The sequence below is a fragment of the Cricetulus griseus genome, chromosome 6, assembly GCF_003668045.3.
Source record: "Cricetulus griseus strain 17A/GY chromosome 6, alternate assembly CriGri-PICRH-1.0, whole genome shotgun sequence".
Taxonomy (NCBI): domain Eukaryota; kingdom Metazoa; phylum Chordata; class Mammalia; order Rodentia; family Cricetidae; genus Cricetulus; species Cricetulus griseus.
In genome coordinates, this window is record NC_048599.1 from 11,293,288 (window position 1) to 11,308,935 (window position 15,648).

At 48.8% G+C, this 15,648-nt stretch overlaps 1 protein-coding gene across 1 annotated transcript; it reads right to left on the reverse strand.

Moving 5' to 3' along the window:
• Positions 1 to 760: 760 nt before the first annotated feature.
• Pard6b (par-6 family cell polarity regulator beta) lies at positions 761 to 14,877 on the reverse strand (the record flags this gene model as incomplete). Its single annotated transcript, XM_035446501.1, is given in 2 exon segments — positions 761 to 3,514; positions 14,655 to 14,877. Coding segments are annotated over 2 exon segments (1,047 nt in total), but the record flags the coding sequence as incomplete, so codon positions are not given.
• Positions 14,878 to 15,648: the final 771 nt, after the last annotated feature.

Sequence of the window (15,648 nt, forward strand, 5' to 3'; positions counted from 1 at the left end):
TATCAAGTTCCCAGCCCAAACCCAAGAAAGAATCCAAGGCTAGTGGCAAATGCCTGTAATACCAATGCCTGGGAGTGGAGGAAGAGGAGCAAACTAGTTTCACAAGTTCAAAGCCAGCCTGGGGCAACAGGAAACTTTCTCAAAACAACTGCCCCCAGATTAAAAAAACTGAAATCAAGTCACAAAAATTCAAAAGAGAAAACCAAAGTGTACCCTTTGACATTCGGGCATAGGCCTCTGAGAACTCAGTGCACAGAAGGCAGAGAGAACTAATTCCTACAAGCCGTCCTCTGACCTTCACAAGCAAGCTGTGGAACATACACAAACACACGTGTGCTCATACATAAAATAAACACTTTATCTACATAGCATATGGTCTACAGTGAGATCACAGAGATCCAACTGCCTCTGCCTAGGCATTAAATAAAGTGCTAGGATTAAATAAAGGCATGATACAGTACCTATCCTAAAATTAAAACACAGAAAACAATAACCCCAGGGAACTGGCACAATGGCGTGTGCCTGTAATCCCAGCTACGGGGACTGAGTGCCAGCAGTCTGAGGCCAGCCTGGACTATTGGGTGAGGTTTGGTGTGTGGCTTGGGGTGGGGATGTGGTAACTGTGGGACCATGTGCTCAGCCCTTAGCACGGTAAAGGGAAGTCAGTAAACCATCTGTGACTCAGTTTCCCTCTATGTACCTAATATGTGCCTGGTAAATATGCTTAGGTACCCTTCTCATATAATTTCAAACAAGAAAGTAGCCTTTATACAAGTCCATTTTTATTTGTAAAAAATAATATGTAACTAAAGCTAACTTGATTTTTAAAATCAAAGTTCATTTAGTGATAATGTACATTTTATAATAAAATTGTAGTAAAATACTGACATTTGATAGTTTAAACAAAGTATCATTCATGTAAAAATCATGTTATAGCATGTAAAATTTAATTAGAAAATTCATGGTTCACACAGCACAGCATCTTGTTGACATAGGTGACTAAGGACAGAAGAGTTCACAGTGAGGCTTGACATTCTCGACAACAGACTGCAGGCTGAGCTGCTAAGGCTCCGGTTCTTGTCTTAAGGTGCATAAGAACCGAGCTAGCGGGACTGGACTCCCATAGCCAAGGCTTGCTTACTTCATCAGTAAGACCTTGGTGCAAACACTATTGTCCTTAAGTTAAGACAGGCGTCAGCAGCTTTGCTCTCCATTTTCAGACGGAAGATAAATCTGTGTTTTACAGTTAAAATTTGTACAAAAGTCAAGCCCTGAAGTTTTTCCTCAAGAGAAAAGCTCTAATGTTAAAACTCTGTTAAAAAAAAGAGAGAGAGAGAGAAGAGAGAGGTAGTATATGGAAGTATTTGTACTTACAAAGTTGAACCCATGTGCCACTGAGCTCAGGAACAGGACTGAGCCTTCTAACCTAACGTTACTGCGAAGACTCACTCACGGTGTGAGAGCTAGAACGCTGTCAGCAAGTGGTGCTGTGTGAGGAAGAACTCGTGAATTCAACACAAAGTCACTGGGCTGCTGCACCAGCCTCAGCTAGGCGTCTGCAAAGAACGTGTTCAGCACTGATTGAGTCCAACTCCCCTCACTGGATCAAGACTTCATTTCTGCCGGCTCTTACTGTAGAGAAAATACGTCCTTCAACTCGGAGTCTTCGCTGTTGTAATAGTACACAATGTGAGGCGTCCATACTTGCCCCACCATAAAGTTAAGTAATAAATAACTGTCCGCCTGGGGATTGGGAAGTGTGAGTCCACACGTGTGGATCTTGGTGCCTGTGCATGCAACACGACGGCATCAGGTGAGGGGGGATAACTGCTGCTCCCTCTTCCTGAATGGATGCAGAAGAGAATAAATAACTCATAATTAACACCCCTTTGGGTGGCGAACTTGACACAGGCTTCCTGAAGTGGAGGCAGCATCCTAGAATCCCCAGGAAGAAAAACTCCATCTTTTGTATAAAAAGTGCACATTTGTCCTGTTTGTCTCTTAACCTGGGTCCTTTTTATCCAACATGATCCACACTGCCTGGTACACTGAGAGAGTGGAACACACTAACTACACAACACTCGTGCGTACACACACACACACACACACACACACACACACACACACACACACACACACACGAACAATCTCCACTGGATTGGGGGTAAGGAAGTTAACAGGCTAAAGGGCAGTCAGTAGGACTGAGGCACCCTGCAACTCTGAAGCTACAGGATGGAGACAACAATGGGGGTGCTCCAGGGCGGGGTAGTGGGAAGCACCCCTAAACATGACCAGCTAGTTAAAGTCTTGGAAAACAGGAAAACAATAAAAACTGCACATGAAAAAATAATTTGTCACGATTAACAGAGGAACATTGCTAAAAGTCAGAATATATCACTGTTGGGAACCTGAGAACTGAGTGAGGTTCCCAACAGACCAAGGAGACATCAGACTTCACAGAGCACAAGCGAACGGCTCTGCAGGGCCGTAGAAACACGGACTCCGGCAGGAGCAGCAGCCAGTGTTGCAGAGAGCAGCAAAGGCCTCACACCTACATTGTCGCAGTCCGTGGCAGCCGCCCCATCCCAGCCACACTTTAGAATCGCAGGTGGAACAGAGGCCCGGAGGGCCACAGTGTCAGTCTTGTGCCACATTTACAGCACTTGGAAAACACACGTGACTCAGCATGCTCACAACGTTATGATCGTTCCATCTTCCTCTAAGAGCCTCTGGTCCGGAGCACGGGGTCCAAACTCTGTGTCCAGGTTGCTGGGAACAGGCACCGGGTCCTGTGGAGGGGAGAACCCATTCTGCCCCGCCTCAAAACTGAGCTCTATCTGCGTCAGGGACTCCAGGCTCTGGGCATCCGGGGCAGCCTTTGGGATCTGCTGTGGCTCGCCACTGTCTTCAATGATGATGTCGTCCTCATCGCTGTCCTGGTCCTCTGGCTCAAAGCTGGCTTCCACTTGCTGTGGGTAGCCCAGGAGGCTATTGTCGGTGGACTGGCTGGAGCTGCCGGAAGTCCGACTGTTCCTCACCACGTTGTTCCTCTGGTTAGCTGGCCGCACGGTGATGATGAGGTTGCGGCTGTTGGCTATCATCATGTCGGTCACTTGGTCCAGGCTCTTCCCCGACACCTCTATACCGTTTACTTCTAAAACCTCATCATTGACAGCTAGCAGTCCCGTGCTCTGGGCCAGACCCCCGGGGACCAGCCGGGATATGAAGATCCCGGGGACTTTCTCTAAGCCATGTGGTGTCACCCGGACACTGGAGCCATCTCGGATGTAGAAGCCCAGCGGCTTCTCCGTGCCATACTTGTACAGCCGGACCCTCCGGTGGGTCTCCGGGAGGATGTCCACATCTATGATGGACGACACCGGCCGGAAGTCCTGGGGCATGCTGATGACGATGTGCGGCTTCTTCCTGTGGTTGTCGGGACGCAGCACGTTGCTCAGCACGTTCTTCTTCCTGATGAGGGTGTCTGTACCAAAGGCACTGTAGTCAGCTTCTTCTGCCCGGGGAGAGAACAGACACAAGATGGTTACAAACAGCTGCAAAACATCTGCCCACAAAGGATCACACCAGCCGACATACATGCTGCATCAAAATCAGCCTGACCACAAGGACTGCAACCGTGACTGCCACGCTGTAAAGAAAACACTAGAGGGCCCTCTCAGACACACCTCAAAGGTCACTGACTACTGAACATTAACTGGCCAGTGAAATTGTGATACAGCCAGGCATGGTCCACACATCTGTCATCCCTGTGCTCAGGAGTCCAAGGCAGAAAAGGTAGGAGGATCTCAAGTTCGAGGCCAGCCTGAGCTATATAACCAGCTTGAGGCCAGCCTGGGTTACAGAGCGAAACCCGTGCCCAAATCTAAAAACTAACAAAACACCAACATCAACACAATAATGGTGGTAGATCTGACAGGCTCACATTTCCTCATTCCTTTTCTCAGGAGAGTCTCACACTGCTAGGCTGGCCTCAGTCACCCAGACAGCTGAGACACTGAACTATGGGTATAGGTATGTCACTACTCCTGGCTACAACTTCATCCCATCTCTTGTTTATGAGGTTTTGCCACCTTGTACTCAAGGCAATCCTCCTGCCTCAGCCTCCTAAGAGCTAGGATTACAGGATGAACCACAATACCCAGTGGGCCCCACCTTCACCCCCCCCCCCTTGCTTCCAAGACAGTATTTCTCTGTGTAACAGCTCTGGCTGTCCTGGAACTTGCTTTGTAGATCAGGTTGGCTTCAAACTCATGCAGAGAGTTTGAAGCCAAACTGCTTCTGCCTCTCAAGTGCAGGGATTAAAAGTGTGTGCTGACACCACCTGGCTTTTTTTAAAGAAATTTTTTCTTTTTAATTATGTACACTGAGGTTTTGCCTGCATGTCTTGTTACAAACAGTTGTGAGCTGCCATGTGGGTGCTGGTAATTGAACCCGGGGCCTCTGCAAGAGCAGTCAGTGCTCTTAACCTCTGAGCAACCCCCTACAAACTCATTTTAAAAATCAGCTTGGGATCCCAAGATGGATTAGTAAGTAGTAAAGGTGATTGTTGCCAAGCCTAATGACCTGAGGTGGTTTCCCAGGACCCCTATGCTATTTTCTGACCTCTATGTACACTGTTGGCACACATGGACACACACAGGTAAGTCATCTTAAACCATGTATAGTGGCTTCACTTCTGCAATCCCAGCTCCTGTGTAGGAGATGCAGGAAGATCAGGAGTTCAAGGGCAGACTCAGCCACATAATGGACCTGGGCTACATGAAACCTTCTCAAAAATATTTTAATTTAAAAATATTTACATGTAGCCAGTCAGTGGTGGCGCTCACCTTTAATCCCAGCACTCAGGATATGGAGGCAGAAGGCTCTTTGTGAGTTCCAAACCAGCTTGGTCTACAGAGTGAGTTCCAGGAGATAGCAAGGATTACACAGAGAAATCCCATCCCCCAAAACAACCAAACAAATAGTGGCACAAACTGGAGCAATCCCCTGTCTCTGCTTTTGCTGCACTAGGATTACAGTTGTTCCAATATGACCGCTTAAAACGGCCCCTATAAGTTATGTTTCTTTTATTTAATTAAAACACCTCCACTCTGCATATTTATTACATCCAAAACAAGGACAGGGGAAAGAGCACTCATTCCAAGGAAATCATCAGAGTGAGACGGCCAGGGTGTGGCTGGCGGGCAGGAAGGGCACTTGCCTTCAACTGCTGAGGACCTGGGTTCAGTGTTAGCCCCAGAGGCTGGCGGGGTGGCAGGGAAGGGACCTAACCCACGCATCAGCACTCACTGCTTAATTAAGGGAAGCAAGAAGCAAACACTTAGAACAGCTGTCTCTCAGCAAATAAAACTCCCTTCTGCCCCATCGGCTCTGGATCTCTCACTTCTCACTCCAGCAGAGGCAGAAGTGTGACACCAGCGCTGTGACAGACAGACAGACAGACAGACAGACAGACAGACAGACAGACAGGGGAGGGTGTGTGTGGAACTCTTGCCACGTTTAAATATCACTTCGTATTCCTGACATACTCCCACCTGCCCCCCATGATGGAAAGCCTAGTTTTCAGGTAAAACTTCAGCTTTTTTGCTGGTGAGATGGCTCGGTGGTTAGTGCTTGCTGCCAAGTCTGATGACCTGAGTTTGAGCCTCACCGCCCATAAAGTAGAGATCGCCAACTCCTGCAAGCTGTCCTCTGACCTCTCCCATGTGCACTGTGACACACACACACACACACACACACACACACACACACACACACACAAAACATAGGGAGGGGGAAAAGTGTTGCCAACAAAAGCCAGTGCTGTCTAATTGTGCACCTGCAGCTGAATTAATTCCTCAAGCCAGCCGGGTCTGTCACATGCTAGAGACACAGAGCCCTAGACAGCGCTGTCACAAAGTCAAGGCGGAAAACACAGATGAAACATTGGGGAATGAAGGGCAACAAGGAAAAGGAAATGAGCAGCAGGCAAGCTGAAGGCCACGTCAGGGCTGGGCTTGGTGCTGGGGCCTAGACTCCTAAGGCTTGAGAGGCTCAGAGGGAACACTGAGCTCAGGTTGGGCTGTGCCAGGGACCTTATCTCAAAGAACAAAGCAAAAACCTAGATGAACCAACCGAGCAAAAGCCCAAATCAAAACTCACTGGGAAAATGGTCAAGTAACAAAATACAGTTCACCAAAAACACAAACAAACCAACCAAACAAACAAACCCCCACAAAATATAGTTCAGTAATAGGAGAACAGGGCTTGGGACATTGGAGGCAGAATCAGGAGCCCAAGGCCATCTGTCCTCAGCTACCCAGTGAGGCCACCCTAGGCTACACTACACTTTGTCTTAAAAAACACAAACCTCGCCGGGCGTTGGTGGCGCACACCTTTAATCCCAGCACTTGGGAGGCAGAGGCAGGTGGATCTCTGTGAGTCTGAGACCAGCCTGGTCTACAAGAGCTAGTTCCAGGACAGCCTCCAAAGCCACAGGGAAACCCTGTCTCAAAAAAAAAAAAAAAAAAAAAAACCCGAAAACAAACAAAAACCGAAAACTTCTCATGTGCACCTTCATCCCCCAAAATAGCTAGTTGGAAATCCTCGTTCCTTGGAGGTTACAGACAGCCTGGGTCTTGCAGAACTCCAGCTACCATCTCACAGGACCTGCCCCACAGTCAGGGAACCCCCTCATTACCTTCAGTTCCCAGCCCAGTGTGTTAGGAGTACAAAACCAGGGTGAACCCTGGTTTCTTTACTGGGCCAGTAACTTCCAGGTTCCCACAAGGAGGGTCAGGTATGGGCGCCTCAGGGGGCAGGAGTGCCTTGGCATCCCCCCACCCATACTCTCTCATAAGGAGTCTCTGCTGTATCCTTAGGCAGAAATTTGCTTTATAGTTTGGTTTGAGAAATAAATCCATCGAAGACGAAGTTTTTGGCAAAATCTTGATAAAAGCTGTTAGGATTAGTCTTGGACTGAACTGTTTATTTCAGAACAACCAACAGCAGAAGCCTGCGTAACATGTCTAGGGAAATTCCAGACCACAAAACTGAGAAGGCTACCAAGTTGCCTACATGCCTGCTCCTGGGAAACCCTACCCAGAAAACCCAAATCTGCATAATTTGGCACGGCCTAAGACTCCCTCTGAATGCTCGCTCTACATTCTCAGAAACACTGCGCCTGCACAAAGACACCCCTGTTCTCCCACCCAGCTAATCAGTTTCCAGCCACTGGGAAAGAAACAGGCTGGCAGCAGGCCAGGGCGCAGGGTGTGAGTGTAAAGTGTAAAGGTGACCGTCCAGGAGGGCCCAGCAGGAGGCCAAGGTTACTCCCAGAGGCCATGGGAGTCCCAGGGACCCACAGCAGACCTGGCCTAGGCCATACAGGGACGCCCCACGGAGAACTGTGTCCCCCAGCCAACAGTCTCCGCCCATTGGGCGGCCAAATGGGATCTCTTCCTCACACACAGGCTCCCAGCTTTGCTAACAGCAAGCCCTGCAGGGCTTCTCTCTGAGCCCAAACTTCTTTACACATTAGTTCTGGAAGCTGGTTCCCTCATCTGAGCTCACTGAGGGCCCAGACTCATCATCACTCGGAGTGAGGGTGAGCCAGGGCCCACTGTGATGGTGGCAACAGAAGAAATGCCCACAGTGAACAGAAAGCAAACCCAGCAAACAAAAGCAAACACAGAGCATTCCTGAGCAGCAAACCCCCAGCAAACACACAGTACAGTCCTCAGGAAGCTCAAGAGCTTGTCACATTAGAAGTTCGGAGAGAGACGGGGCAGTTGGGCCTGGTGACATGGCCTGTAATGTCAGCTACAGGAAGCTAAGGCAGGAGGATTGGTTCCAGGCCAGGCTGGAGACCTTATGAGACCCTGTCTCAAAATAAAACAGAAAGGCTGGACACCAGGGAGTGGAGACAAGAGGATCATGAACTCAAGGCCAACTTGTTACACTGCAAGGTCAAAGCTAGCCCCTATCTTAATGACAACACCACAAAAAACTGGGGTGGGGGTGAGGTTGTCATAGAGCTCACACTTCAATGGTTGGACACTGACCTAGCAGACTTGTGGCCCTGGGTGCAATGCCAAGGAAAGAGTGTCAAGTGTGGTGACACTCGTAACACTGAGAGCTGAGGCACAGGATATGTGGGGATGATAACACACAGGGATAGGGGGCAGGATGGCCACATGGATAGCTACTGTGAGTTCAAGACCAACCTGGGCTGCAAAGATCTTGTCTGGTTTCCCAGGGCACATATGTAAAGGAGTAAGTAGATGTGTTTCAAGAAAACTTTAAAAGAACGTCAGGCCTCTGCATGCCAATCCTCTTCTAATCCACAATGATGAAATGAAAGACATTCAGCAACTTTAAAAGGGTTAAATATCACTCTAGCCAACGTTCATTTGATGTAGACCCTTCGCTTCCCTACATGAAGAAGTGATCAGCCAAGCTTTCAAAGCATGCAAGGGAGCTCGCTCTGCAGTAGCCAGTGAACAAAGCAGGTGGGCACTGCTCTCACAGAGTGGCTGTCTTACAGAGAGATGGCATCAGGAAGGAATGCCAAACAGTCAGCATCGGGAGTATGGAGGGGACCTGGTGGGGCTGGCAGAGAGAGGCAGGACTTCTCTGTGGAAATAAGGTGTCTCTTGAGATGAGAAAAGCAGTAGCAGGTGACGGGGTAGGAGGAGAAGAAGGTTCCAGATGCAGAGAGAAGGTGTGTATATTTGCACACGTTGTGTGTGTGCGTGTGTGTGTGCCTGTGTGCGTGCGTGTGTGTGTGTGCCTGTGTGCGTGCGTGTGTGTGTGTGCCTGTGTGTGTGCGTGCCTGTGTGTGTGCGTGCGCGTGCCTGTGCGCGTGTGCCTCTGTGTGTGTGTGTGTGTGTGTGCGTGCCTGTGTATGCGTGTGCGTGCGTGCGTGCGTGCGTGTGTGTGTGTGTAGACTGGAGGTGCAGACAGAGCTCCTGGGAAAGGCTGTGTTCTGAGGACTTCAGTCTTGGGCTGTGAACCCAGAGATAGGAATTTTATATTTTCTTCACAGAGCTCCCTTCAGCAGGGATAGGTGAGCATGTGGAGAATAAATCAGTGGGTGGACTGAGTGACTGAAAGCAGTCCATGCAACAGTGGCTTAGAGACTGACAGCAGTCTGTGTGATGGGTGGGCTGAGTGACTAAGGGCAGTTTGCTCAGAGGTGGGATTAGGATTCTATAAGGAGCAACCGAGATCATCCTGTGAACTGTGGCTCTACAGTTTCCACAGTAAAAACCTTTTGTGGGCATTTCTATTTTTGTTTTTATTTCGAGACAGGGTCTTACTGCTATGGAGCCTAGGCTGGCCCTGAAATGACTTCCTACCAGGACTAACTACAGGCCTGTGATGCTAGCCCTGGCCTCTTGTGAAAAGTAACTACTGTGTATCTGTTGGACTGTATTAAAATTAAACCCTGGCTCATTAAAATGTAACCTTAAAACACAGCTACAAAGTCATGTCCAGTGCCAGGTCAAGGTCTAAGAGCTGATTTTCTGCCAGTTACAGGTGTGTGAGCCACATGTCCTCTATGAGACCTAGCAGAGCAGGAGGCCCCGCCAGCATGGCTCACAAACCCAGGACACAAGCACATCGACGCCCCCCCCCAAGATCACCAGCACAGCCGAAAGGCAGGATTGGGGGAGGGCCTGTGCTCTCACATGCCTTGGGATCCTATACTGAGCAGGTCTATCCGGAAGGCTCTAGAGACACATCGCCCAGACTCTGTTCCAACACTACAGGAGTGACTTGGTTGTTGCTTTGAGACAGAAACTCACTATGAAGCCCTGGATGTCCTAGAACTCATTCTGTAGACCAGGTTGGATTCGAACGCACCATGTAGACCAGGCTGGCCTGCAACATGGAGATCCACCTGCCCGTGCTTCCTGAGTGACAGAATTACAGGCGTGTGTGCTGCCGTAACTAACACATTCATTTACGGCATGTGACTGCATGTGTGTGCCAGGGCAAGCATGTGGAGACCAGGGGACAACTTGTGGAAGTCAGCTCTCTCCTTCCTCCACTTGGGTTCCAGGAATCAGACTCTGGTTGTCAGGCTTTGTGAGCCATGTTGCTGGCCCACAGAGAAACACTGGTGCTGTGGTAGAGTCCCCATGCTGCTGGCCCTGACCTGGGTAGTTTTTAAAAGCACCCCAGCATTTCTAACCTGTCTAGTGCAGTCACGTGACAACCATCGAAGGAAAGTGCTCTTCAGGCAGTCTTACCCTCGCCCAGACACAGCAGGACAAACTCCAGCCCCCAGGAAGGAGCTGAGAACCCTCTCAGTGGAAATTACTTTTCAGATACCAGGTTTTTGTTTTGCTTTGTTTTGGCTTCCATGAAGACAATCCAAGAAGCAGAGTGTGGGATTTTTCTCCTAACAGAAAATTGCCACAACACAGAACTTTCCAAAGCCTGTGACATGACTGTCCAGGCACCAGCTGTGGGTCTACACACTCAAGCACAGCTTTCACCCCAATATTCTTTATTCAGTAGCATACCAGATTCTGAAAGACTACCTGCCTTAACTTTCAATGGCTTTGGTCAAGTTTCTGAGGGCATGAGGGCACGCCTTACGGTAGGTGTTTGCCTAGCATCACACTGGACGCCTTAGTTTTGAAACCCAGGAGACCACAAAACAGGAAAAAACAACAGCTAAGAAAACAGACAGCCAGGCGGTGGTGGCGCACGCCTTTGATCCCAGCACTCGGGAGGCAGAGGCAGGTAGATCTCTGTGAGTTCGAGACCAGCCTGGTCTACAAGAGCTAGATCCAGGACAGCCTCCAAAGCCACAGAGAAACCCTGTCTCGAAGAAAAAAAAAAAAAAAAAAAAAAAAAAAAAGACTGAGGCCGAACTTAATCCCAGCACACAGGAGACAGAGGCAGGCAGGTCTGTCAGTTCAAGAACAGCCTGGTCTATGTAGCACACCAGAAGGTTCCAGGCTAGTTAGTCTTGAAAGAAAAAAATAAACCAGAAAACAGACTACTGTGGTTCTGCAATAAAATGGAATGAGCCTTAACCCACACCATCTGCTGGCTCCACCCAGGGTCACTGCCTGCTTGAGCCTCTGTCCATTTTGTTTAAAAATTGTTCAATCTGAATCAGAATTAAGTCTCTGCCTTGGATGCTGGGACCTGATGGTCAACAGCACATAGACAAACCAGGTACCCTAAGCCTAAGCAAGATATGCCGACATTTTCAAGGAAAACTGGTCAGGGAGGTCCCATGAGACAGGGAGCTTCCAGTTCACAGGACAGAATGAGGCACTGACGTAGGCTGGGTGTGAACTCTCAGTGTGCTCATGCAGGAAGGGCAGGCTGCACTTGTTCACCAGGACTCTTAGCTGCAGTGGACACAGAGGCAAGATATTTCAAGCAGTAGTTGATGGGTTGACTTCCTTCCAATTTTTGATAAAGTCATATTATATTCAGGATATGTATGCATCTCGCACGCGTGCACACACGCTCAAGCGCCCACTCGTGCTCCACGGAGCTCTTTCGGAGGCCAGAGGTCAGTTCTCAGGAGTTTCTGACATTTTCCCACCATGCTGGGCACTGGGGACCAGACTGAGTCACCAGCCTTGGTGGAAAACCTACTGAGCATTCTCATGGGCTCACTGCACACTTGAGGCTGACTTGGAACTATGTAGTCCCAGGTACCCATCAACCTCCTGAGTGCTGCGATTACAAGGGTCAGCAGCCATGCCCAACTTAAATTTACACATGCACACATAAAATCAAACAAACATATATAATACATATATTTATATCACACTTATTTTCTTTGTGTGTGCACACATGCCACAACACACATGAGGAGGTAAGACAGCAAACTTCAGAAATGAGTTCTCTCCTTATACCTCGTGTATCCTGGGGATAGAAAAACTATGGCTGTCAGACTTGGTGGCAGAGCCCTTATCAGCTGAGCCATCTTACTGACCCAAAGTCTTAGTTTTTAAAATTAAAAATATGCCAGGAGTGGTGGTACAAGTCCTTAATCTCAGCACCCAGGAGGCAGAGGCAAGTGAATCTCTGTGAGTTCGAAGCCAGCCTGGTCTACAGGTTGAGTTCAGAATGACCAGGACTACACAGATAAACTTTGCTGGGGGCACGGGGAGGGATGGGTGGGGGGGGGGGCAGGACAACACACACCTAATAACCCGTGGGTCCCAAGGATTGAACTCAGGACATCACACTTCGTGACAATCACCTTCTCCACTGAGGCATCTTGCAATCCTAAGGGCTATTAATTTTACTGGATATTCTATTTTTATCACATAGAAAACCTTTATCCATATACATAAACAAACTTCTAACCTTTGACAGCCACAAAGCTGTGATGGTACATGCCTGTAACTCAGTATTCAGAAGCCAGGGGTGGGAGCAAGCCACGATCGACGACATTTTGAGCTATAGCATGGGATATACAATGAGTCTCAAAACAAAAGGCAAATGAAAACAAAGACGAAACTCAATGAACTGATGTGAAATAATGAAATAAAATTCCAATAACCACACCGGCAGCAAGACTGAGACTCCACAAAGGAGGACCCTGACAACATGCAGTGGGGGGATGCAGCTTAAAAAGCTATTTTCAGTCAACACCATGGTTCACGTGTAATCCCTGACCTTGGGAAGCTGAGGCAGGAGAACTGATGTAAGCTTAAGGCCAGCCTGGGCTACAGAGTAAGACCCTGTCTCAAAGACAGGGAACAAGGGGAGGGGACCCAATTCAACTGGTAAGGGTGTCTGCTGCCAAGCCTGTCCCTCTGTGTCTCTGTCTCCTTCTGTAAATGCCCAGAACCCACATGGTGTAAGAAATAATTCCCATGTTGTCCTTGACTTCCACAAGTGTGCTGTGGCAAGTATGTCTCTGTCCCCTCACAAAACAAATATAAAAAAATGTATGTACTTACACATATATTACAGCTAATAAGAAAGGGCTATTATTAGCCTTAAATGACGAGTCCCTCCTCTACCTGCCCATGGGTCACACTCCACCGTCCCCAGGTCTGGCTTCAAGCCACTGCCTTGCTCTCCAGTCCTGCTGCTCTCACAGCTTTTATGTTGCTTTGTCTTTTGGAAACAGGGTCTTGTTATGGAGCCCAGGCTGGCCCCAAACTCACAGTTCTCTGCCTGCCTTGGGCCCTTGTGCTGAGGCTACAGGCATGAGCCCCCGAGTACATCTGTCGCGTTTCTGGTATATAGATTCCAACCCCAGGTTGTCATTTCTAATGTGCGTGGCGTGGTCAATTCTGAAGCCTGTTGAGATCATTTGTTAAGCCTAGGGCCAAACGCATTATTTCCCCTGCAATCCCACCTCTGTTGGATTCTGACAATGCACTGACTAATGGGCTCAAAACCACAGCTATGTTCTGCTGCACCCCTTGCTGTCGGCCAGTGCCCCAGCTTACCTCTCTGCAACCTACTCCTGGCTCTGTACACACTGATTCTTACAGGCAGACACAGGGGCCTCGCCCACAGCTTACCTGCTGTGGAGCCTGCCATCCACCTATGGGCACTCGGGAGCATTAACACTAACTCTCTCAGGACATACTGCAGCCTCTCAGCAGATGGGGCAGGCGGACTTCAGTCTCCAAACCCAGAAAAGCAAAGTAACCAGGCTGCGGGCATGTCAGTACCCTGGGAACAATCTAACGCTCGCCATCCTCCCTTTCAAGCCGCTTTCTGGGCTGGCCTGAAAACTGTAAGGTCTTTATCCCACACCACTGAAAGCTCTTAAGTGGGCTTTTCAAATCTTTCATTTACCAAAGAGAAAGGATCTAGTGGCCAATAGGATAGGACTCTTTCATCTTTCTCACCTGCGGTCTCTGTGTCTCTGTCTCCTTGTCTCATACCCAGGGCTGGGGCAATCTAAAAAAGTTTTAGGACTCAAGATACTTTTTGAGAGACAATATTTACGGCCCCCAAAGCCAGCACTTCCCTTCTTATTTCCCAGCTAGTTTTATATTCACACTATTTCTGTGAATAAAAAAATATTCTAAAATGGAAGACTTTGCTGGGTGCCACCAAGGGCTGGGTGCTGCTTTTCCCTCAATCTGTCTGTGTGAGGATGCTGCAGGCATTACAGTCACTCCGGCACCGGCTGTCTAAATCCAACAAGACTCACTAAATGCCTAGTTTAACAACCCCCCACTCCTCACAGGGTTTCTCTGTGTAGCCTGGGATGTCTTAGAAGAACTCAGGCTGGCCTCACTCAGAGCTCCTTCTGAATCAAGCTGGGATCAAAGGCGCACACCACCACAGGCTTCTAATTTGACTTTAATCTAAGAGGAGGGCACTGGAGAGATGGCCCAGTGGTTAAGAGCAGTGTTCTTTCAGAAGTCAAGGGTTCGATTCCCAGCACCCACACAGCGGCTGACATCTCCCTGTAAGTCCAGTTTCAGGGAACCTGACACCTCTGGCTTCTGAGAATACCTGTACACATGTGTGCGATTCCATGCACACGCACACACAATCTCCCTCTCCACAGATTTTCTTCCATTCATTAAAAGAAGGCTTGCACATTAAGTAAGCCAGAGACATCACCATGCTTTAGCTCCTTGCAAGGTGCGTATGCAGCAGGTCAGAGGCAAAGCTGCTCTCCATCCAAAGGCACTCACCCTTCTTCTGTATAAAGATCCTGAGCAGCGGATTGGCGGTGGAGACCGCCTTGTGGTAGTTGTCGTCATTGTTTATGGGCAGCAGGTCCCCATGGATGTCTGCGTAACCCACCAGCACATCAACGTTGGGAATCTTGTGAACATGTTGCAGCAGGCCATAAAACTCCTCAAATTTTCCAGGCTTGGACCTTTCCAGTGAAAACCGACGAAACTCAGCTCCAAACTATAAATATAACAAACATATTAAAAACAGAAAGTTAGCCAGGCATGGTGGTGCACGCCTTTAGTCCCATTTGGGAGACAGAGACAGGAGGATCTCTGTGAATTTGAAGGCACAGAAAAAAAAACAAACAAAAAAACCCCCAAAAAACCCTGCTGTAAACCTCCCTGCCAGGAGCAGAGGGCAGAAAGGCACAGGAATGTGGCTGCTGCTCCCCCAGGGTGCCCCTGCCAGCAGCTGCTGTCTCAACACCCCATGCCCAGGTCTCCTGGGACAATTCAGCTCCAACTGTGCCTGGAGCCCAGACCAGGGCACCAGAGGCTTTGAGAGACCAAACTTCCTACCATTGCACAGTACCCTCTGTAAGAGGATTATCTTTTCACAGGCCGCAAGAGTGAGATCTCAGTGTAGCAAAAGGATTTTGAGCTTCTTGGCATGAAATAAATAATGTCATCATGTAAGAAATAAGTCTAAAGACAGAAGCATCTTCCCCAAGTTAGTGTCAAAGAAAAGCTTATTAACCAACATATCAGCTTTAAACCGTGCTCCATCTGGCTAAGGAGAGCATCCATCCGGCTGTCCCTGTGCTGGGCTGCAGGGACCAGGAGGCTGGCCTGCTTCAAAAGCTCAGAGATTAGTGGGTAAAGAGAATAATCGCCTCAGGGAGGCTGGAGATCACAGGACAAGCAGGAAGCACCCTGTCATCCCTCCATTTACCTTCCAGGTCCCCTAAGGCCACACATTAAAGTACCTCCATATCAGTCCCTGTCCCTG